This window comes from Dicentrarchus labrax, unplaced genomic scaffold, assembly GCF_905237075.1.
Source record: "Dicentrarchus labrax unplaced genomic scaffold, dlabrax2021, whole genome shotgun sequence".
NCBI classification, from domain to species: Eukaryota; Metazoa; Chordata; class Actinopteri; family Moronidae; genus Dicentrarchus; species Dicentrarchus labrax.
The window spans coordinates 18,504,251-18,521,455 of NW_026136704.1; the positions used below are offsets into that span (position 1 = coordinate 18,504,251).

The following is a 17,205-nucleotide window of genomic DNA, read 5'->3' on the forward strand; positions in this document are numbered from 1 at the left end:
AAACAAAAAATAAAAGGATAAAATATGATTCGGAGTCACAGTGGAAAAAAAACTGTAAACTTCTCCTAAAAATATTTCTTCAACTTGCTCTCATTCCCCAAATTTTTACTCTTTATACATATTTTTTTTACTTCAAATGTAGTAAAAATTGTGTTATTTGACACAATGTCATATGGAAACAAACAGATTTACACATTTCACGTTGTGAGCCTCCAAGTTACATGATTGCCAAACAACTGTAGAACACACACAATGTAAACTGAAAGAAGAAACTTCAGGAGGGACTTTTGTAACCTGCTCTAATTCTCACATTTTTGACCTTGCAGACATATAAACTACATCAATGCATTAAGCAGACTCTTGTCTCTCACAATACCTAGATTTAGGAGGTATAGTCTCTGAGGTATAAGAAGTTTCATAAGAGTGCTCAAGCAAAAATGGGCAGAATGGGTATTTCCTGAAGAATCTGCTGCCAGATGCTGCCAGATGCTTTCAGTGCCACCTGTTAGTTTAAAATGGTGTCAAATGCTACAAACTCATTCAGCATTCCCATCCATATATGTGGAATTTGGTGACCATGTCTTTAGCAGGATTTGAGTTCACAACCTTGTGTTTTAATCCAAGCCTGTGGCAACATTTTAAGGTATAATATGTGCTGGAGGACACAGCAGATATCATCACCACGGCAACCATTAATGGCCACTGAGAACAACAGCTGATTGAGATGAGCTAATTAGTGCAGTTTGACACACACATAAACACACTTTTTACACATAAACACACTTTTTAAATATAAACACACTTTTTACACATAAACACACTTTTTAAATACAAACACACTTTTTAAATATAAACACACTTTTTGAATATAAACACACTTTTTACACATAAACACACTTTTTAAATACAAACACACTTTTTAAATATAAACACACTTTTTAGGATTGTTCAAGTCTCATCTACTCTTTTATGCGTTCAGCTAGAAACTCCATTCAGATCTTAAAGTTCTCCTCCACTCAAAATGTTTTTGTTCCTCCATTTGGATGTTTGAGCTTCAGCAGAATGAGTGTGTGCAGAGTTTGACACTGCAGTACTTTTAAAGTATATGGATCTACATTGAACATCAGCTTGAAATGTAACTCTTCAACACAGAAAAAAGCTTAGTATTTCTTTCTTAGGGCAAACCTGTGCAACTGTCAACATCCAGTTGGATTCATTTATTAAATGCTAAACTGGCTCAATTAAAATTGTCATATTTAATAGGTTAAGTAAAAAACACAACCAAATACAGAAATGTGAAAGTATCACAGAGGACATGCCGATGTCCCACCAAAAGATAATATATTTTAGCTCAGTTTTCATGAAGCGTCAACCTCCATGGTTGGCAAATGAAGCCAACTGGACAGTTATATAAACTGCAGTTCCTCAAACGGCCACTTGAGGCTGGCTCCAGAAGTGAGTCAGTCTCCATTAGGCCCCGATATTAAAATACCCAATTACACTAGAAATGTCTCTATAGCTAAACTGTAGGGGGAGAATTTTACCCATTTAAATTATATTAAGTTGTGCATAGTTTGGGAATGCCCACTTTGAGTGAGAGGTGGGTTTGGATGTGTCAGGAGCCAGCAGAGTCAGTAATGTCAATATGGCCTCGACCTGAGCGCACCCAGCTCCACAACCACTGGGTGGCGCCATTTTTAACCATACAGTGTATGTTTCTAGCACCACTTACAGACAGTTTGAGATTGTTTTGTCTATTTGCATTCCATAATTTGCAGTGTGTTGAGCTCTCAGGGTCGCTGTACAGACGACCCACTTCCCTTGTGAATTAAATGTCCTGAAAGGGCCCTCTTGAGGTCCGCGGGGCGCAGGTTAAGAACCCAGCAGCCTGGGCCTCTCTCTGTCCATGGTGCCTAAATCACACCCATAAAATCACAGCCTATAATGTATCGATCTCCAGGGTGGATGCACAGCTGATGTGGGGCGGTCCCTCCAATCAGCTGTGGCTCTGACTCTGTCGTACGATATTCTCGCGTGTTCTGCTCACGGTGGCTTGTTTTCATCATCCCCACAGCAGCCCCGAGCTCTCAGTCGGTGGGCGAGGGAGGTGCGCACGTAAGAAAATGGACTGCGCACATTCCTCGCGGGCTCTCGTATCGACCGACCTGACGGCGTCCTCTTCCTAAAGATGCTCGACGCGGAGGCTGCAGGAAGGAGCTGTTTTGCCAGAGGAGCGCGGTGCCGTGCGTCGTGGTGGTTCGGCATTATTTCCACGCAGCTGTCCAGCGTCCGATCCAACGGCGTCACATGCAGCCGAAAGGCGCTTTAACGCTTCAGAAAAAATGTCTTTGGGCGCCCGCCGCAGCCGACAGGGTTTGGACCAGCACCGGAGGCCAGCATGCCCGGATCAGAGGACGTTTTTATAACGCTTGCGAATCGTTTTTATTAGATTTTGGCACTTAACATACATTTAAAGGTAAGCAGAGGTATTTGCATCGACGTGATAGCCTATCAAACGTAAAAAGGCTCATGTATTGCTCTAACAGCATCCTCTTGTTTCTGTTGCTTTCTCTGGTCATCAATACCTTATTTATAGCCTCCACATGACCTCAATATACAACTTGCACTTCCCCTTTATCTGTGGCTGACATAAGCATTGTGCACTGTGTGAGAAACTGGCATTTAGCAGCTGGAGTTGAGGCTTTACTGCGTAATATGAAGTTGGTAAAGGGAAGTCTCTTTAGGACAGGTGGATGCTGATGGAGAAAACAAAAGAAAAATCCATCAGTCCTTCTGATTTCCTTCCTTCTGTCTCCCCAGACTCGGTCATGGGGGATGAGGGCAGCCTGTCTCGGCAGATAGGGAGTGTGGAGAGGAGCGTGGTGTTCCTCAGGCAGGAGCACCTCACTTTACTCCACGGCCTCCACCTGGAGATCCTCTCCCTGCAGAAACGATGCTCAGGTGAGGGACACGCTGCTGCTGCTGTTGTGTGTGTGTGTGTGTGTGTGTGTGTGTGTGTGTGAGGGCCAAGAAACTTTTTCTGACCCTCAACATTTTCATTGAGGTACTTTCTGACTTATTTAAACTACTGTTACTCTTTACAACAAGGGTTTATGTCACTAGCACTAAAGAAGAGTGAAGAGATGAGCTTTATTTTAACTGACTGACTATAATCTGCTCATTTTCTATTTGTTTTGTCTATAAAATGTTAAAAAATGATTAAAAATGGCTACAGTTCTTTAAAGTGATGTCTTCAAACTGCTTGTATTGGTGAAAAAAACCTCCAAAACCCAAATATATTCAGTTTACTGTCATATGTGCTAAAGAAAAGCAGCATATTGTCACATTTGTTTGGCATCTTGTTTTGAAATTTACAAATTATTTCAGTTCTAATAAGCTCACATTTAATCAGCGTATTCCTTGGTGTTGCTTGCTTTTTCTTTTTATGTGCTAGACCTTTCTCATTGACCCCCTTTTTTTAATTTAGATTTTTAATTACAGACCTGATGTTTTATTGGAAAGAAGACAGTTTCGTGACCTTATTTAATGAGGGTTTTTGCACATTATAATAATCCACCAAGCCTTCACACAGATATTCTTCTTATTGTATCCAGGTAGAACCTTAAATCATTTAAATCTCATTTTTACTTTGACTTTACTTTTACATTTCACCTTCATTCGATGGACCACAGACATGTATTTACTTCTGGAGGGAACATAAGCTGCTGTGGTGACTCCGTGGTTAGTTACAGTCCGCAGTGCAGTTATTCAAATTTTTTCAAATTTCAAATAGATAAACTAAATCTCCCCAACACCCATATGTGTGCACACAGGCCTCATTGTTCATCTAATCGTGTGTGTCTGCTCCAATCAATGCCAGACAGTGACTACATGGTGATGTCATGCTACAATTCCTGTAGATTGCATCATTTCCTGTTTCATGCCTAATGGATATGGCGTCCATTTAATCAAGCAAGCAAGTGCCTATGGACACACACACACACACACACACACACACTTGTATTACCATACTTGTGAGGATATTTAATTTAATTAATTCCTAGGAGGATTTCCTTATAATTTACTGTTAGCGCTACACGCCTGAACCAACATTAACCTGCTCGTAATTGTAACCTAAAAAAAAAACGAATCTGTAACCTGTAAAATGAAAAGTTAAACTTGTAGGAAGGAGAACCCCGTTATGTGACTGAATAGACTTATCTTTGTGGAGAGAATAAAAAATAATAAAAGTACACACACACACACACACACACACACACACAATCTTTCCTCAGACAGATGCATACAAACATATCCATCATGGTTAATCCACAGATCCCATAGCTTTAGTTATTCATATGAACTGGATTGTGGTTAACAAATACACAGGAGGGGAGGGCGGAGGGGGAGGGGTGTGTGTGTGTGTGTGTGTGTGTGTGTGTGTGTGTGTGTGTGCGTGTTTGTGTGTGAGAGAGAGAGAGAGAGACATAGGGTGAGGTGGCTCAGAGCCAATGTGACCAGTTGTCTAGAAAACGACCCCCTCCATCACTTTGTAGCTCTGCTGCATGATCACATCTGGTCAATAAAGCTGTGCTTGGTGGTTACTCTGTGTGTGTGTGTGTGTGTGTGTGGGGGGGGGGGAGAGAGAGAGAGAGAGAGACACCAACAATGAGACAATGTGTGTTTCTTACTGTTTACTCGTCCTCTCCTCCTCTCCCTTTGTCTCCACGGGGTCTCCCACTGTAAACACAAAGGGCAGCCCAAATGGGTGCCGTCACAGATTGTTTATAATTGTTTGTCCACACGGAGTTAAAGTTGTGTTTGTGTTCAACGTCAGCTCCAAGAAAACGAGACAACGCGTGGCCAAACCTCCAGAAAAGACAATAGTTTTCATTATAAAATGATTGAATCAAGTCTCCAGAGAACAACAAACAAACAAACAAACAAACATATTCCTTCCTCAGAACTCATTAACACAAATATGAATCTCCGTCCTGCAGATGCTGGATTCATTAATCTGCTCTCCAGTTTGAATCTGCCTACAGCGCAGCCTTTCATTTCCACATTCCTCAGAGGTTTCTGTGTGACTGCATGCACAGGGATATTATTACACCACACTAAAAACACACATCTCTTTCTGCCCAGCGTCTTTAAAGCTTCTTATGATGCTCCAGCGCCAGAGTGGAAATCTGTTTAAAGGTTTCATAAGCAAATGCCTGTTTTTTTAAAGGCAAAGTAAGATCAAATGGCCACTACATACTCTCATGGATCGAGGGGTATGCAAGGCAAGTTTATGTGTACAGGACCTTTCAACAACAAAGCAATTCAAAGTGCTTCAGATAAGATGTAAGAAAAGACACAAAATGCAACATTTAAACAGGATTTACTAGAGTCGGATATAATAGAAGAGTTTAATGAACTGAGAGCTGGAGATATTTGACGTCCTCCAGATACGTGGCGTTTAAAAACTGAATGCTGATCCTCCACGTTTAGTTTTGGTCAGGGTGGTTTGTAACGTCCAACCTTTCAGCGCTGTAAGAGCCAACAGTAGTATTTTAAAATCAATTGTTTGAAACCCAGGGTAAAGATCTGAGAACCGGAGCGATGATGTGATCCACTCTCCTGATGTTAGCGAGGACTCCAGCGGCAGCGTCCTGTATCAGCAGCAGCCGTCTCATCGACTTTTAGACGGACCTGTAAAGAAAGTGTAATTGAACCTACTGAAGATAAACACCCGGATAAGATTTTCTAAACCCTGCTGAGACATAAGTCTTTTGAGTCTTGATTCTTAAGGTGATAATAGGCAGATTTTGTAATTCTCTTAATATAGCTATTGAAAATTAGGTCTGAATCCAAGACAACACCAAGATTTCTGGCTTGGTTTGTGGTCATTAACGTCAGCGACTGAAGCTGAACCCCGGAGGTGTCTTACTAATCACAGGAGGCGCTCTGCCTGGATGCTCAGACACAGGCCATCCTGTTGCGTTGCAGTTCTCGGGGCCCTGGGCTCTGGCTATCACTCTCCGATGAGAGGCATCCCCTCTGTTTCTTGGTGCTAATTATCCGTGTGTCTGCTTTTTGTTTACATGGATTTTTGCTTGTGAAAGATCTTGAATTCAGTTTTTGGGAGCTAAATCATTAGAAAGCAACAACAAAGAGACTTGTTATTATATGTAAGTCATCTTCAAATCATTCTTGTTATTACCACTTGGCAGCTCAGATGAAAGTCTTCCTCTCTGTTACCAGGCCATGTTTATACATTTTGACAGCATGTATAAATGGCGGTCAGTTGTTAGATTCAAAGAGGGTTTTGAGATATAAAATGTGGTTGATGAGGACTGCTGTGAGGCAAGCTGCTGATAGGCTGAAGCAGCTTGCAGGTGTGATAGGTGTGTGCTGCCAGCTTACTAATGTGTAGCCTGGAAGGGTTCCGCAAGGTTGAGCTGACGATGTTGCCGTGCATATTAGCTCTGCCTTTGTCCTGCTGACCTCTCTTTTATTGTTCCAAACTCTCAGTGTTTCCTCATCAGCATAAAGGCACTCACGCCTCCTCCAGCAAGAAGCAAAATCAATTTCTATCTTCTGTTTTTATAATGGGGGGGGTTTCCTTTGATGTAATGTGTTTATTTTGTGTCATAGAAATTAATTAAGTGTGTGTCCTGCAAGATGTCTTTCCCAAATTCAAGGTTGAAAACAAAAACCCAGAGATAAGCCTGACCTACAAAGCGTTCTGCATGCTGCAATGTGCTGAGCTCCTCGTTTTCATTGTTTGACTGTTGTTTCACGAAATAGTTCCTAGAGCCGACTCCCTGCAGTCAAATTAACTTCATAAATGCTTCTGGCAGTCAGGGGCGGATCTGGAGAAATATTCATGGCAGAAATATATGATTCAATTGCAAACAAGTACATACACCGATCGCTGCCCCCCATACACAAAGAAACTGTTCTGACACCTTTCTATCAGAACCAGCATTAACTTTTACAGCAGTTTGAGCTACAGTAGCTCGTCTACTGGATCAGACCACACGGGCCAGCCTTCGCTCCCCACGTGCATCAATGACCCTGTCTCCGGTTTATCGCTTTTCCTTCCTTGGACCACTTTTGATAGGTACTGACCACTGCAGACTGGGAACACCCCACAAGAGCTGCAGTTCTGGAGATGCTCTGATCCAGTCGTCACACTTTGGCCCTTGTCAAATCCTCATGCTGCCCATTTTTTCTGCTTCTAACACATCAGCTTTGAGGACAAAATGTTCACCTGCTGCCTAATATATATCCCACCCACTGACAGGTGCCATGATAACCAGATAATCAGTGTTATTTACTTCACCTGTCTGTGCGTATAGTGTTATGGCTTATCAGTGTATATCAATATTTGCTTGGAAAAGCACACGAATGAAGATATTTTCAAAAACATTTCATTATTGTGGCACATTAGAAATTAATACATTGTTTTATTTGCATGTATTTTTCCAAATACATTTCATTGAACTTAAGCCTATCCCTTAGTCTAAAATGTGGCCTTCCTTCCCTACTATCTTTCTTCCTCCCCTCTTCCTCCCCTCTGTCCTTTTTGTCTCTTCATGCCAGCTGCATGGGTGGGCGTGCTGTGCTGACTGCAGAGGGAAGGAGAAAGGGTGTGACAGGGAGAACAAGAGCAGAAGAAAGGCTCTCTACATTGATCTAGACTCTTTTTCAATATAAAATGCAGATTAACAGTATCACCTTATTTTTTTTACTAGTTCTACTTTATATTTACAGTTAACATCTAAGTGAGTTTTATTAGAGAGTTACAGATTTAAAATTATGGGTTTCTCCTTTCTTCGCATTAAACTAGTTTATGATTGAACAGGCTTATATTTCAGGCTACGGGAAATTGAAATAGGACAACTCTATGTCACATTCATCTAAAATCTACTGGTATCACACACACACACACACACACACACACACACACACACACACACACACACACCTTAATGAATGTGCATTCAAGGCTCCCTGACGTACCATCGAATTGACTGACAGGCCAGACACAACCAGCAGTCTGACCCCCACAAACCCCCTCAGAGACTCTAACCTGGAATATTTCCATCAGGGAATGTCCAACACTGCTAATAACCAGCCTGAAACATTATCTTCTCATAAACATAAACCATTAGTTGTTGTAATGCCCTGACTTGAGATATAATACATCCAGTATCCAGCCAGATACATGTATCATATCATGTAGTATTTGAATAATCCTAATCATGTTGGTGGAGTATCTCCCAGTAACACCATTCAGCTCCTTTACTACTTTCTACACTGCAAAAAAAAAAAAAAAAAAACATACAATCATGTTTGTCATCAAAACTGTTTTATTATCCAATAAAATAAAGCCGGGCGATTTCTGCTGACTGTCCGGTGCCTGTTGTCTATCTGTGTTTTTATGGCAAAAGACAAATGGATGTGAAGGCCGGCCACTAATGCAAGACATAAAATCCATCTGCAGTTTGAAACAGAGTGCAACGGTATTCAGGAGAAACACAAAACTGCACAATACAGTTCTGGATGCAGTCGGTCTGGCTGAATGTTGTGTTTGTTACTTCCCACATATAATATGTTTTCCAGCCCTGGTAACAAGGCAAAGATTTATTTGTTTCCCGACACAAAGGGTGAATAATTAACAAATAAAAAAGGGTTATCAGCCAAACATCGGTGTTGGTATCAGCCCAGAATTTCCTAATTAGTGCACCCCTAAGATCAATACACACCAGGAAGTCACCCTCATTCAGCAAATGTTCAAATAAATCAATTGTGAACATCGTTATTGACCAGCACTCCATATAAAATCACAAATCACCTTTATAATCAATAAGTCTGCAGGATGTTCTAGTGAGAATCTGTAAGAAAACTGTAAACATGTTTGAGAATGAAATCTGCCACAGCCATTGCCAGTGTAAAGCGTTATTCAGCTACATCAGAGGTTTGATAAATGCGACTCTGCTTACGTTGTTTAATAGCAAGCATTTAAAAAAAATCTTTTTAGGGTTCCTATTTGTTTGGTTTGCATTCCCTCTTGAAACAAATTGCACAGCCAGAAGTTTTCATTTAAGTGAATATTGATTTCAGTGAGGAATGCTAATATGTCTTATTGAGGTTACAGTAAAGAACGTTTTTCTCCAGACCGTGACAAGTAATGTAACATTATTGGCCAAGTCTCTGACACACAGTCTTTGATGTAAAGTTTCAGATCTATCTTCATAAATTATGTATGAGCGCACTGAAAAAGTGCTGCAAAACTGCATCGAGCATCTGTTATGTTAACCAGCGACAGAAAATGTCAGCATACAGCTTTACTGAGACATTCCTGCACCTTTGAGCATCTCTATTTAAGCTCTAACAATATGATTTCATGTGTTTTTTAATATATTTTCTGTCTCTTTAACTGCTCTTTCCTGTGTTTTTTGTCTTTTCTCCTGTGTTTTTCAGAGCTGACAAGCGAGCTGAAAGTGAAGCCTCCAGGCAGGAGCCAAATAGGTTTGTTAAAAAAAAACAGTCAGTCCCTCCTTCATGCGTCTGTTTTTCCTCACCAGTCTGTATTTTATTTCTCTTCCTCTGCACTGGAGACAAAACGACAGACACACGTCCACCATAACTCCTGTAACGCCTGCATCCCTCCCCGCCACTCTGTGTCCTTCCCACCCCCCCATCCCCCAGAGGATTGATCCCTGTCAGCCTCCCTCTTCTCACCCATGCCTCCCTGTCTCTCTCCTCATTTCCTTACCCACAAAAATCATACACAGACTCAATCACGGGTTCAAGTGCTTCCCTCTATTTGTTTATTAGCTTTTTTCTATACATATGTGTAATTTTCCTCTGTGAAAGGAGGTTGTTCACAGCTGTGTGAGAGCTGCACACACTCGGCAAAGACAGCATGCCTCAACGTATTTGGCTCATAGCTGACATGTGCAGGACCGTTTGTGGTGTCTGGATGCAGGGATGCAGAGATAGGCACCATTTTGTCACAGCGAATTAGAGACAGAGAGAGAGAAGTCAAAAGGCTGTGTGAATGTGTGTGTGTGTGTGTGTGTGTGCTTGTAGAGAGAAAGAGGAGGGGGGGCTGCATTACTCAGCCATTAGACCCCATCTCCATTTTCCAGGACAGGTTATCCCCAGATCCATCAATACAGCACGGCCCTCTGTTCTCCTCCCACCCTGACAAATTGATCCATCCTCTTTTTCTTTTCCTGCTCTCGTTTTTCCCTCGTTGTCCCAGCGGGGGTGTCTACTTACAGACTTTGCTGAGAACAAGCGAGACGTAGAGGCGAGGAAAAGAGAGAGAGAGGAAGAGGTGGAAGGAGAGAGGTAATGAGAGGTAGCGAGGAGAGAGATTAAGGGAGAAGACTAGGCGGCAGGATGCGGTCAGCTACAGACATGGAGGAGGGGGAAAGAGGGGTATGAAGGGACGTGAAGATCACATTAGGTACTGTAGTCTATAGTTAGCATATTAGCTCAGCCTGGGTGTGGTGATGGGCGACAGAAAACCTGAGACTGATCGCTCCTCTGAGGATTAATCCTGGAAGATAGAGGGTTGAGAATATAGAAGGAAGGAAAGAGATACTAGAAAAGGTAAATCACAGTTGAGAAAGGACCTAGTATGATGAAAGTGAAGTCATAGAAAAATAATACCGGAAAGACATCCGATAAGAAAGAGAAGCAGAGCAAGTGAAAATGTAGATAATAAAGCAGTAAAATGTAACAGAGTCAACCTCAAACTCAAAGCTTTTATCAATGTATGAAACACCCTATTACATTTAAGCCTAATATGAATTCTAGGTTTTATAATTTCACCTCCAGGACTCACTAAACCTCCCTCCACCCCTTTGGGATTCTCCTACTCAGCAAACCTGACCTATTTCTATGGTCAGAGGCATCAGTGCCGGCCTCTGTGGATGTAAGCTCCTTCTCCTCTGGCAAGCCTTCGCTCAGTCAGCCCTGAGGTTGCTGCACTGACTTCTCATCCATACCTCGCTCTCTCCTCAGGGGAATTTTACTGGAATGAAAGAGCATAAAGGTTGTCTACAGAAGCAAAAAAAAAAAAGCCCAATAAGCAGTATACTGCGGTTAAACCTGACCTTGGCAGAGAGGTTGAAGTTCATGTGGAGGGGAGGCCTCAAGATGTAGTATTTTATCTCTTGGGAACGATGCTGAAATAGGATTTAGCCAGTGAACTATTGTCCATATGTGAGAATATATCAGATTGCAAGGACTATCTTTATGTTCATTTAGTGATCTGGGCTGCAGGGTTTTCTCTCCCTCACTTGCCTTATGTGAATACTAATGATTAATTCATCGTTTAAGTCATTTATCAAGTAAAAATGCAGAGTTAGCCGGCTTTCTAATGTGAGCAGTTTGCTGTTTTTTTCTCTTTACTATTAATGTAAATTTAATCTCTTTTGGTTTTGGGCTGTTGGTCAGACATCCTCTTTGGCTTTAGGGAAACTGATTGGGATGGGAATTTAAACTTTTTGGGCATTAACCGATTCTATATGATATATAGAAGAAATAAATGACATAGTAACCTCAGTTGAATCAATCTCTAACACAGTGTAAACAGAAAGTGAGTGAAGTTTTTATCTCTAGTCTTTGCATTTTGCGATATTTGTTCATGTTTAGTAAATTACACGAACAAAGGTTGAATATTTTAAGTGTTTCTGAAATAATTCTGGAAGAAATGTGACTGTTTGATTCATCTAAAAGACATATTTGTGTATCATGCATCTATCTTAAAAACAAACCCTAAAATATGACACTAGATGATAAAGAATAAATATGGATAAACTTCCCATCTGTAGTACAGCCTGTCAATTGATTACCATTTCCATGTGTGTGTTGTCTCCATCTACTGCTCTAAAGCCACCATACTGTACCATTTTCTAGCTCACAGATTATCCAGATCAGACTTTGAGAGGACACTGGAGATTGACCAAATACTCAGACCAGTTAACTATATTCGTATCTATTTAACTGAGTCAGTCGCAGCCTAAATATGTTCTGGACAATCTCTGAGTAGTGCCTCTATCGTCATGTGTGCTGAGGATTAGAGCTGCTGCATCGAGGCTTATAGAGATATGTACTCTGCCTCTATGGTAATGCAGTGTTTATTAAACTGTGTGTATGTGCTGTGTATTGTTTGTTTAAATGTGTGTGCTGATGTTGAACACTGTAGTAAGTTGTTGTTTTTGAGAATTATTAAGCTGTTTCTGTATAGATACACCATGAATCTCCTTGCTCATTTTATAAATGGAAAAACTGAATTTAATATGTTTATAATTAACACTCGCATTTCTGGTCCATCTCAGAGTTACAGGAGGAAGAGGAGCTCCTGGAGGCCAGCTGTCAGCACTTGGAAAACCGTCTGGCTGAGCGGGAGTGCACCTTAGGAGAGCTCCGCAAGGAGCTGAGTCACAAAGGGGCTTTGGTGGGAGCCCTCAGAGCCAATCTCAAGGAAAAGGAGCGCCATTTCCTGGAGGAGCTCAAACGCCGCAGCCACTGTTCCACCATCCTCAACACAGAGCTGCAGAAACAAACCGAGGCAGCAGCATACCTCTCCTTCCAGCTGCATGCTGCTAGGCAGAAACTGCACCACCAGCGGATGCAGCAGAGGCAGGGACTCCTCGCCAGAGCCAACAGTCAAGGGGCCCAGTACGGTGCTGAGCAGAACTCTGGTTCTCTACAGATGCCGTCAGGGGCCTCCCCTTCCTCTCCAGTGGTTAAACCCAAGCGTAAGAGTGCACGAGCATCTTCGAGAGTGGAGCGTGCGCGGGAGTGTGTGCCCATAGAGAAAGTGATGGGCCCCGAAGAGCCCACGGCGATGCCGGACCCTGCGCTCTTCCTCCACCCTCGACGGCACAGGGCTCGCTCCAGGCAAACTGTGGCACAGAGACAGCCTCCGCTGGGCCTGGAGAAGGAGGATGAGGAAGGCGGTGGGGAGGGGCCAGTGGAGCCCCAGGATGAAGCTGCCAGACTGATGTCTTCAGCTGCAGCGCCACCTGCTGCTGAGGCAAAGGCAGATTAGCGACTACTGTGACCTGAGCTTTTAACTGCAGTTTGATCACTGTATGATTATCTTCTGTCAGACTGTTAATCCTGTTAACTGTTGTTCTGCACCTTGACTGATACTGAGACTGGTTTTAGCTATTGAATTATATTACACTTATCGTAGACACTTTTTTAAGATGGACTTTGATATAACCTTAAATAATTTGCAAAGCAAAGTATCACTTTAAGTCAGTCTTAAGTGAATTAGATAAATGATCTGTTTACACTAGTGTCTCATGCTCAATATACAGTGGGGCCTTATTTCAAAGCAACCCCTTTTTGATTTATGGCGATGGTGAGTCTGACCATGGTAGCAACCATTTAAGGTGGACCACAAGGCCGGCTGGGTGGCCCAACCAAGTGTGACCTTTCAAGGCCAACCTTAAATCAACCATGTGACCAAACGTTTGCGTGGCCCCTGATTGAGTGACAGCTGAAATATCAGAAGTGGCGTTCATGTCTGTGTGTCCTCCATGTGAAAAAATATAGATTGGAAGGAAGTGTGTTCCTGTTACTTGGGGGAAAAAACAACGACAACAGATTAGAAACAATAGAATTTGAATCCATGACTGCTGCATATCACTCTATTAGGTCATATATCGATCAATCGTATCTGTATTACACTTTAAACCATTTGCCACAGAAAATATTATCTGATTTGCTGAAAGGAATTCATGAACATAATTTATCAGGACACTTAAATATAATTCCAGTATGGTCTGAATTTGTGTTTCCCCTAACCTTTACTGAAACCTTTAACCTCAACCTGTTATCTCAACAACAACTGACCACACGCCAACATAACGACAGAAGGCAACACTTCAGGAAACACTATTTGAGGGAGAAACAGAGATCTGCTGACAGCTGAAACTGTTTCAAACCAGTGAATAAACCAGTGGTAAATGTAGCAACAATAATTATGCTTCACCATGGCCTCAAGTGACTAAAAACAAACTTTAAAATAGCAAAGTGTATTACTGATTAATTATTATACTTTATTTCAGACCATATGAAAAAATTTCTACATTTTACAACCATCATACGAGCATCAAAAATATAAATGCATATCATGGTAAACAAAAAATTAACTCTCCACATCTCAGTACTTACATAACACACGTTTTTTGTCATTATCTTAAGAATACATTTCACTTAATTTGTGATTAATAAAGCAGCTGTTAAAGAAGTTAACTTGCCGGACACCTGAAAACTTTGCATCTTGAACTAAATATTTAGTGTCTAAAAGCCACAAATTGAGCTCACGCTGTAGTGACTGCCTTGTATAAACAGGCCACATTCAGGTGACGATTTGTTTGAACCGTTGGACCATGTGTATCACTCAGGTGTGGTTTGTGTACTAAACACACACACACATACATACATACACACATACATACATACATACATACTACTACTACTACTACTACTACTTCAACTTATTTGTGTTTGAGGTTGTTCAGTTGGGGTTTCTTTTCACCTCAGGAAAAATGGACAAACAAGAACGTGACTGGATGTTTTGGTGTTTGAGTTTGAAGATGGTCTGTTTGCAGTGTGTTCCTTTTTGAAGTTTTTACACAGATTCCCAAAGTAGCTGTGTTACAGCGCACGCCGAGACAGTGACTGTGTACTGTAAATGAAGAGAAGGCAGGCTCAGCAGAAAGGTGTGTGTGTGTGTGTGTGTGTGTGTGTGTGTGTGTGTGTGTGTGTGTGTGTGTGTGTGTGTGTGTGTGTGTGTGTGTGTGTGTGTGTGTGTGTGTGTGTGTGTGTGTCCTCTGTTATCAAAACACATGCTCATGGTGGCCCCTAGTGTAACAAGGAGCAAATAGCACCTTGAAAAAAAGACAATTTCCACTTTAATTGATTATATTTTAATGTATTTTATGTTATTGCTTCACTGTTGTCCACTTATACCCGACTGTAATTGCTGCCTTATAATAGAAGAGCTGTGGATATAATGCAGTGTGGAAACTTAAGACATTTATTTACTAAAGTATTGTGTCCTTTTGTTTCTGAAACACTTTTCTAAGACTCTTTGGGATTTGCATATAAAGGTTTACTGTATGTAATGTGGCACCTCAGTTATTTTTGATTCAAATTTGTGTCACAGTCGGTCTGTACTTGAGCCATGACGTAACTGAGCATCAGTCAGTGTCTTTTAAAATGAGCCCTCCCGTAGGACTGAATTTAATTGTGATTAGCTGCTGTGAGGCTTTTCTCGCCTTCTACAGCTACTGGTTAGAAGTTTAGCGTTAAGTTTTTTCGCAGTATATCTTCAATAAAGCAATATATCAATATATTTATATATTATTAGTGGGTCACGTCAGCTGGTTTTAAGGACACTTGAGGTGTTAAAATAGATTTTATGATTGTTTAACTTTGTATTTTGTAATGGTTGAGCTCAGTATGTTTTGCTTATTGATATTTTTCTGAACTGTCTAATAGATTGTTTGTTGACTGTCACTGAATCTTTACAGGATTGAATTGTTATGTTACAGTTAATAGGAGGCATATCCAAGCAAGGAATTGATGACATGCTGCATGTGAAGCAGCATTAAGCCAATGGGCATATTATTATGCCACATGAGACTGTCTGGATGAAAACGAACTAAACCTGTCTTCTTTTTTCTTTTCTTTTAGAAGAAAAAATGCAAATGTGACAAGGATTTTCATTCACCTGTCAGCTGCTAAAGCCATTAGCATGACTGTGTGCACTACTCTTCCTCAAGTTTTATGAGACAGTAGGGGATAAAGATACAAAGCTGTCTTGTTGAGAAACTGTTTTCTTCCTCCCCCAGCAGGCATCCTGAACTTAGACTGTTAAGACTTCATCACTCCACATGTCATCCAAACGAAGCGGCAGGTAGATTTAAGTCTCCATCCACCTTTAAATAATCTAATTAACATCCTGCATCATCTCACATTTTAGATGATCTGTACTTTGGTAATTATGTAACAGCTTGATAAATGATCAAAATACTGGCTGCTGTGTGCGAGGCACTGGTGACTTGTTTGCCTGCTTTTGAAGGAAAATGCTAATGAGCCAAAGAGGCCCACCACTAAAAATTAACATGAAGACGAAGGGTGCGATGCCTTAACGAAGATGTCTTCTCATGAATATTTCAGAGAGTAAATCTCACCGCTTGATTTGCTTTTTATACTTTTCAGACGATACCACAGTTAATCTTACATCACCCTGAACATAGCAAGAAAGTAGATGATTTACTCACACCCACAGGGAAACGTCTTCCATCCTTTCTAAACGCCTATATAAAAATAACCCTAATCCTCATATTAATAATGAGAACAAACGTCAGCAGCAGCGTTTTCAGGTCTCGTCCTTCTGGCTGAGGTCAAATAAGTTTATTTTGCATCTTTGAGAGACATTTCAGTGTCCTGTACGGCGCCATAAAGCATCTTGTTTGACACGTTATGTGGTCTCTAGCAATAATGCTGTGTGGTACCCAACAGGGAGATGTTGCTCTGGGTCGTTGTATGGTTTGGTCATCGGGGGAGCATAAGCTACTGACTGATTACCGCATATACTGTGTTAGCTTCCTATAGTGATCGACTGTACACATAATTGGAATAAAAAGAAGGATTGTCAAGTCTGCTGCCTGCTTGTTATTGTTGCTTGAAGGTTTATCAGAGAAAACCTGATTAGAATAGAAACTGAGAATAAATTAGCTGGTGATTAAATGATGGAGCTCGATTGTTTTTGTTTTATTTAAATCACCTTCAATGGATGAGAGACTGAAGTTCATGTGGTTGGATCCGACAGCACAGCTTCAACACATCTTTATATTATTATTATATAATAATATAATATACAACAAAAATAAATAAATAACTAGGGTGTTATTTCATTTAGATCTTTCTGTACATTATTCTCTTTTACATTCATTATCTACGATATTATTATTCAAGCCATTTAGATATAAAGAATTTACAATAAACATAAAAGTAAAATGCTTTGGATCTCTCTGAGAAAGACCAGCCTCAGTTTCTGTGTATTTGTTTTGTAAGAGGAGCCTGAAACTCTCCTAATACAGTTATCTGCACCTTGTAAAATGTTATTACATTAAGAGAAATACAATGTTTCAAGCCCAAATTAGCTCTTTG

The 17,205-nt window shown here is 41.0% G+C and overlaps 1 protein-coding gene across 1 annotated transcript; it reads left to right on the plus strand.

Annotated features, from left to right (window-relative positions):
• Positions 1–1,955: 1,955 nt before the first annotated feature.
• Positions 1,956–16,691, plus strand: ccdc92ba (coiled-coil domain containing 92Ba). The gene is made up of 4 exons (XM_051398818.1): positions 1,956–2,476; positions 2,821–2,961; positions 9,475–9,522; positions 12,348–16,691. The coding sequence occupies exons 2-4, from the start codon at positions 2,829–2,831 to the stop codon at positions 13,061–13,063; spliced, it is 897 nt and encodes a 298-aa protein (XP_051254778.1). The 5' UTR covers positions 1,956–2,476; positions 2,821–2,828; the 3' UTR covers positions 13,064–16,691.
• Positions 16,692–17,205: the final 514 nt, after the last annotated feature.

Excerpts from the sequence above, each read along its gene's own strand:
- ccdc92ba (XM_051398818.1), top strand. The coding sequence starts at position 2,829 with ATGGGGGATGAGGGCAGCCTGTCTCGGCAGATAGGGAGTGTGGAGAGG. Across the intron at positions 2,962-9,474 it reads CCTGCAGAAACGATGCTCAG|AGCTGACAAGCGAGCTGAAA; the intron begins GTGAGGGACACG and ends TGTGTTTTTCAG. Across the intron at positions 9,523-12,347 it reads TCCAGGCAGGAGCCAAATAG|AGTTACAGGAGGAAGAGGAG; the intron begins GTTTGTTAAAAA and ends GGTCCATCTCAG.